Source organism: Salvelinus sp. IW2-2015, unplaced genomic scaffold (assembly GCF_002910315.2).
Source record: "Salvelinus sp. IW2-2015 unplaced genomic scaffold, ASM291031v2 Un_scaffold1872, whole genome shotgun sequence".
NCBI lineage: Eukaryota > Metazoa > Chordata > Actinopteri > Salmoniformes > Salmonidae > Salvelinus > Salvelinus sp. IW2-2015.
Window position 1 is genome coordinate 111,601 of NW_019943235.1, and position 7,742 is coordinate 119,342.

The following is a 7,742-nucleotide window of genomic DNA, read 5'->3' on the forward strand; positions in this document are numbered from 1 at the left end:
TACTCTATACCATCTACTGCATCTGCCATGCCGTTCTGTACCACCACTCATTCATATATCTTTATGTACATATTCTTTATCCCTTTACACTTGTGTGTGTGTGTAAGGTAGTAGTGTGGAATTGTTAGGTTAGATTACTGTTGGTTATTACTGCATTGTCGGAACTAGAAGCACAAGCATTTCGCTACACTCGCATTAACATCTGCTAACCATGTGTATGTGACAAATAAAATTTGATTTGATTTGATTTGATTTGATTTGATTATAAACTCCAGAGAGGTGGACTTGGTGTAGCTGTAAATTGTGTTGCGTCTCAAACACATAAAACTAATCTGTATCTCTTATCTTTCCTCCTCCAGACGAAGCTCGTTCCAAAAAGTGTGGTATCCTGGTGCACTGCCTGGCAGGGATCAGTCGCTCGGTAACGGTAACCGTGGCCTACCTGATGCAGAAGCTCAACCTGTCGCTCAACGACGCGTACGACTTTGTGAAACAGAAGAAGTCCAACATCTCACCCAACTTTAACTTCATGGGTCAGCTCTTGGACTTTGAGAGAACATTGGGGCTCAATAGCCCGTGTGACAACCGTTCCTCCTCCACCAATGACCAACTGTTTTTCACCACGCCAACCAATCAYAACGTGTTCCAGCTCGACACGCTGGGATCTACATGAAGGGGTGGTGATGGGGGCGGGACTTGAGCGGCTATCTTGGATGTGAATGTTTTTTCTCTTCTCTTCAGAGATTGGCTGGCTGGCTGGCTGGCTTTGACAGCGTATAGCCTGGGATGGTAGACTGACGGTGCGTGGACAGGGACAGATCAGAGGCCAAATGGAAGTCTGCTTGGCTTGTAGAGCTCTGTTGGTCTCTCAGACGGTAGACAGGAAGAGGAAGAAGCCCTGTCTCCTCTCCTCAGTGGTTTGGGAAGCTTGTCGTCTTGCCTTTGGAACAGCCTGTTTTTTTTTTTGTCTAAGGAAAGAAGAAGTACTAGGAGTAGACTGAGACATGCTACGCTGTAGAACAGAACAGAACATAGAAGAACAGAACAGAGAAGAACAGAACAGAGAAGAACAGAACAGAGAAGAACAGAACAGAGAAGAGCAGAACAGAGAAGAACAGAACAGAGAAGAGCAGAACACAAGAGTGTCATACAAAGACAGAAAACAAATTGTGTATCTGCTCCAGTCATTCATTTATTGTTGTCCTCTTGGACGACGTCCTCGTCAACAACCTCCTGATGATAATGGTGCCAATGTGTTGTCTTCTCTGGGAGCTACCCTTACGGAGGTGATCTCACCTTACTGAGTGATGAAGATGGTGCCAATGTGTTGCAGTGTCTGTGGGGGGGGGGGGGGGTGTCACCCTTACAGAGGTGATCTCACTCTACAGAATGGAGGCTTGGATTTTCTTTTTTTAAACTAAGATATTTTTTAACACAAGTACGTTCAAGTGATGCATATAACATGTACACGTACTAATGTATGTCTACATGCATTTGTATATTTGTATACATTTAGGCACAAATGTATGGACATACTGTATGTCTCCTACTACTACGAGAATCGTACCTGTCCAAAACCAGAAACAGAAGCACTAGAACATCGAAAGGAGACTCTATAACTAAAGAGAAAAAATTGACCAAGAGAAAATTACTTTTCATAATATTCTGGTTGTTTTTTTGTATTTTWTTTTTTTTTCTATGTTTGTAACGATGATCTAATGCAGWTTGCACAGTGGTGAAGCCTATATCACTTCTAGGCACATAAACTAGTACTCTAGAGAAAGATAGATTCAAAGAGAACGGGAGAAGGGAGGAGAGAGAGGGAGAGACTAGCACAGAGAGGGTGTGGTGTAGAGGCAGTCCTAGGCAGAGACTAGCTCCTGCAGCTGGTCTGGCCATGTTGTGGGCTGGGACTGGCTGGGTGAAGCTTATTGTTCCTTAACTGCATATGAAAAGATGGGTTCTGCATCTCAAATGGCACCCTATTCCCTATATAGTGCACTACTTTTGACTAGGACCCATAAGGTTCTGGTCAAAACTAGTGGACTACGTAGGGAATAGGGTGCCAATTTTKKGGGGGGGACGAAGTCATGGATCTGTTTGTCTCAGTAAAGAACCTCACTTCCTCTCCCAAGAGAGAGTTTTAAATCCTGGGTCGATTCTCACCCCGCAAGCCTTGGCGATATTATGAATATTATATTACATTACACTAAATTATGACTTTATGAATAAAATATAAGGTAAATTATATATTATGTTATGTTCTATACATGAACAATCTACTGTCTGTTGTCCAACAGTGGTGTGCAGGTGACTACCCTAGGAAGAGGCCTTGGTACCAGTCAATTTGTGCAATATCATTTCACTCCTTACCTCTTGTTTGGCATGACAAGTTGGCATGATATTGCACAAACAGACTGGTACCGGGCTATTTGGCAGTTTTGTTGGATGTTGTTTATTTACCAGCTGGAAATCGGACAACGAGAACTGTTTTTAACTACTATTACAGCTGTCTGTCAAGTATAGAGAGGTTATAAGCTCTTATAACGGGTTATAAGCTGTAGCTGATAACATACAGCAGCATACAGTATGTAGCTAGGAGGATTTATGACTAAGGGTTTGGACATTTCTGGTAAATTTCCCAAGTTTCCCAAGGTTTTTCCAGAAATCCTGGTTGGAGATTTGCTGTATTTCCTGTTTATTTCCTGATTTACGTGAATCTCCAACCAGGAATTCTGGGAAAACCTTGGGAATGTTGGGGGGAAAAGTTACTGGAAACCTTTTTCTTGTGACATTGTTACATGAGACTGGTCCAGAGAGCAGGGCTGCCTTCCGTTAGCCTTATTCTATAACCTTATAATACAACTCTTTTCTCTATCGTTGACTGTTCAATACTCTTTGTATCTCACTTTTTAGAAAATATCGTTGTATATAAAAATKTAAAAAACATTTGTTCTTTTAATGATAATATAAATCAAAAATATACATGTAATGACGGACAACTAATAGCACCCTATTCCCTATTAAAGTGCACTCCTCTAGTGCTCTGCTGTGGTCAAAAGTAGTGCACTATATAGCGAATAGGTTGCCTATTGGGTCACGGCCTTTGTCTTTAACGGGTCTTCAGATGAGGTTATTTTACTCTGTACTATTATATCAACAGTATTTTATACATTTGTTTTGTGTTACTCTGTTTTTCACGATAATTATAATAATTCTAGAATTAGAATTCTACACGTAAATACAGAATACAGCTGTATCGCTGACTTTCTTTTTGTAGGGTGAAGTTGCCCCTTAATGCTGATCTGGSGTCAGTGTAACATTTTCTCCACTAATGGTTAMGGTTAGGATTAGGGTAGGAAAGGCTGATTCTAGACCTGTACCTGGCGGAAACGTTACCCCGGAGCGCTCTGCTTTGGCACTGAATCTACCTTTCCTTCATCTGAAGTGTCCAAAGTACCCGGGCTTCATTTTTGTTTCGCTAGCCTGGGTCCCACATCTGTTACCATGCCAATGTAACAGAGTGAGCCTCGTTAACGTTCCTCTCCAGCTGACGCCGTGTGAGGAAGAAAACTATACTGTCAGGGAATGCACAGGGGAAAACCTGTTACGCCGACTCCGTTGTCAAGCCAGACACATTTGTTCCCTACAAAAGCCAAAAAAACAGACGGGCGCCCAGGCTAATACGGTGGTAGGTAGCCTTGCAGTAAGAGCGTTGGGCCAGTAACCGAAAGGTCGTTTGTTCACCTTGTCGGCTCGAGGGGTTTGAACTATCTGTYGACGTGCCCTTGAGCACTTTACCCCTAATTGCTCCAGGGTCGCTGTTAATATTGGCAGACCCTGGCCGTGAACCCCACTCTCTGGGGTCGTCTCAGGGAGAGTTGGGATATGCAACAACAACAAACAAACAAAAAAACACATTTCCAATTCACACACGCGCCTATTAATACACGTGTGAAATAGGACAGATAGAAGCACCGACCAAAACTCTTCTTATTAGTCTTATTATTATTCTTATTCTTATTACTTAATCTTATTAGTAACAGCAGTTTGTTCACATCTCAACACCTAGCCCGGGAGCCAGTCTGTTTGTGCTAACATGCCACTCCTTATCCCTCTTGTGTTCTATGTTTATCCATTGGAGTGGAACGATAACGCGAACATATCTGGGACACAAGCTAAGGAGACAAGCTGCACTTATATCTGAGCGTTATTCTGGACCTATCTCATTACATCCACATGTCTTTCTTCTTCAACGATTTTCAGTTCTGGTTTTGGTAATGTCCTCTGTCCTATTCAGTCTATTTCCTGTGGCCTTTTCAATATATTATATCTTAAAGCTGATATGCAAAAAGTTGTTTCTCCGAAAATATAATATATATAGCATTAATCCAGATAACGATGAGTATTTTACATACTCGATAGGACTTTTATCAGTTTGGAGTCTGAACCCAAGTCACAACAATAAAGGAAACGTGGACAAGTCGATCACACTTCGTCCCAAATTTGCACACTTTATAGTGCGCTACTTTTGACGATGGCACCATAGGGCTCTGCTCAAAAGGAGTGCATTATGTAGGGAATAGGGTGCCATTTGGGACACAGACGTTACACCCTAGGGTTGAAATGTATTTCAGTGCCGAAGTGTTTTGAAATTTTTAGTTTTTACGAGAAAATCCTTGATTTCAAGCTGCTTCATGTGTTTGTGTCTTTGTAACGATGAAAGAAAAACCATAAGTGTTTTTCTCTGTTTGTATATTTGACAAAACACAAGAATATTTGTATTTTTTTGTTGTTGAAATTTTATTGTAGCTTCTTCCTGTTAACTAAGCATGCGTTCCAAATTGCACCCTATTCCCTATATAGTGCACTACTTTTGACCAAGTTTCAAACAGCTCTGGTCAAAATTAGTGCACTATATAGGGAATAGGGTGCCATATGGGACATAGACCTAAGAGTGTGTTGGATCCGTGAGATGGAGGGAGTGAGAGAGGCCAGGGAAAAGAGGAGAAGAACGAAAGTGAATGATAAATGTTTGCGGAGCCTTCAGAAAGTATTCACACCCCTTGACTTTTTCCATATTTTGTTGTGTTGCGGCCTGAATTTAAAAATGTATTAAATTAAGATTTTGTGTCACTGGCCTACGGACAATAGCCCATAATGTCAAAGTGGAATTAGAGAGAAGGGCACCTACTGCAGACATTGAATATCCCTTTGAGCATGGTGAAGTTATTAAATACACTTTGGATGGTGTATCAATACACCCAGTCACTACAAAGATACAGGCGTTCTTCTTGACTCAGTTGCCGGAGAGGAAGGAAACTGCTCAGAGATTTCACCATGAGGCCAATGGTGACTTTAAAACAGTGACAGAGTTTATTGGCTGTGATAGGAGAAAACTGAGAATCGATCAACAACATTGTAGTTACTCCACAATACTAACCTAAATGACAGAGTGAAAAGAAGGAAGCCTGTACAGAATAAACAATATCCCAAAATGTGCACCCTGTTTGCAACAAGGCACTAAAGTAAAACTGCAAAAAATGTGACAAAGCAATTCACTTTTTGCCCTGAACACAAAGTGCTATGTTTGGGACAAATCCAACACAACACATCGCTGAGTACCACGCTTCATATTTTCAGGAATGGTGGTGGCTGCATCATGTTATGGGTATGCTTGTCATTGGCACTTAAAAAAAAAAACAGAATAGAATTAACCACAGGCAAAATCCTAGAGGAAAACCTGGTTCAGTCTGCTTTCCACCAGATACTGGGAGATGAATTCCCCTTTCAGCAGGACAATAACCTATTGTCAAATCTACACTGGAGTTGCTTACCAAGACATCATCGAATGTTCCTGAGTGGACGAGTTACAGTTTTGACTTAAATCTGCTTGAAAGTCTATGACAAGACATGAAAATGGCTGTCCAGCAATGATCAACAACCAATTTGACAGAGATTGAAGAATTACAAAAAGAATAATGGGCAAATGTTGTACAATCCAGGTGTGCAAAGCTCTTAGAGATTTACCCAGAAACACTCACAGCTGCAATCACTGCCAAGGGTGTGCTAATACTTATGTAAATTAGATATTTAATTTTCAAAAGATTTGCGAAAATGTCTAAAAATGTGTTTTCACTTTGTCATTATGGGTAATTGTGTGTAGATGGGTGAGMATTTTTATTTATTTAATCCATTTAGAATTCAAGCTGTAACACAACAACATGTGGAATAAGTCAAGGGGTATGAATACTTTGTGAAGGCACTGTATCTTACCTCACTGAGGGAATTTTCAGGGATTTTTTTGACAATGCATCTTCTGCATCTTGTAACAGCTTCATACCCGTTCAATAGCTGTTTCTACGTGTGCTGTATGCTGTATAAAAGATGATGTGCGTAAAACTGTCAGCAGGGCAGTTGATACTTCCTGATGTCGAAGGATGTTAAAACCTATGTATTGTATAGTTATATGGAAAACAACGCAAGATGTTTATACGGCAAATAAATATTGAATTATTTTTTCTTTAACGTGTAATCTGCTCTTATTTGGGGTTGCATGTATGATGATAATGTGCTGCTTGAGAAGAGAGAGAGAGGATAGAGAAAGAGAGAGAGAGAGGATTAGAGTAAAGGAGAGAGAAGAGAGAGGGATAGAGATAGAGAGAGAGAGAGGGATATGAGAAAGAAGAGAGGATAGAGAGATGAGAGAGAGAGAGAGAGGGATAGAGATAGAGAGAGAGAGAGGGATAGGAAAGAGAGAGAGAGAGGATAAGAGAGAGAGAGGGATAGAGATAGAGAGAGAGAGAGGGATAGAGAAAGAGAGAGAGGATAGAGAGAGAGAGAGAGAGGGGATAGAAGAACAGAGAGAGAGAGGATAGAGAAAGAGCGAGAGAGAGAGGATAGGAAAGAGAGAGAGAGTGATAGAGACACAGAGAGAGAGAGGAAGGAGATGAGAAAGCAGAGGGAGAGGATAGAGAAAGGAGAGGAGAAGAGAGGATAGAGACACAGAGAGAGAGAGGATAAGAAAGAGAGAGAGAGGGATAGAGAAAGAGAGAGAGAGAGGGATAGAGAAAGAGAGAGAGAGAGAGGATAGAGAAAGAGAGAGAGAGAGGGATAGAGAAAGAAAGAGAGAGAGCGGGATAGAGACACAGAGAGAAAGGGATAGAGAATGAGAGAGGGATAGAGACAGAGAGAGAATCCATAGACTCTAACCACTTCTGGGAAAATTGGAAAACACTAAACAAACAACAACACGAAGAGTTATCTATCTAAAACAGAGATGTATGGGTAAACCACGTCTCCAATCTTTTTGGCCCTATAACAAAGAACAAACAGCAAAAACATAGATATGATCAAAGATAAATCTTAGAATCAACTATTAAAGACTACCAGAACCCACTGGATTCTCCAATTACATTGAATGAACTACAGGACAAAATACAAACCCTCCAACCCAAAAAGGCCTGTGGTGTTGATGGTATCGTCAATGAAATGATCAAATATACAGACCACAAATTCCAATTGGCTATACTTAAACTCTTTAACATCATCCTTAGCTTCCCCAATATTTGGAACCAATGATTGATCACCCCAAAGTGGAGACAAATTTGATATGCAACCTTGGGAAAATCCTCTTCATTATCATTAACAGCAGACTAGTACATTTCCTCAGTGAAAACAATGTACTGAGCAAATGTCAAATTGGCTTTTTACCAAATGACAGTACGACACACCACATATTC

At 40.8% G+C, this 7,742-nt stretch overlaps 1 protein-coding gene across 1 annotated transcript in view; it reads left to right on the forward strand.

The window, feature by feature from the left end:
• The window catches only part of LOC112072270 (dual specificity protein phosphatase 7-like), a 41,294-nt gene extending 34,766 nt beyond the window's left edge, over positions 1 to 6,528 (forward strand). Inside the window, exon 3 of the mRNA XM_024139679.2 lies at positions 360 to 6,528. Coding sequence (XP_023995447.1) covers positions 360 to 673 — 314 coding nt within the window. The 3' untranslated portion in view covers positions 674 to 6,528. The remainder of the gene's footprint in view (positions 1 to 359) is intronic.
• The last annotated feature ends 1,214 nt before the right edge of the window (positions 6,529 to 7,742 follow it).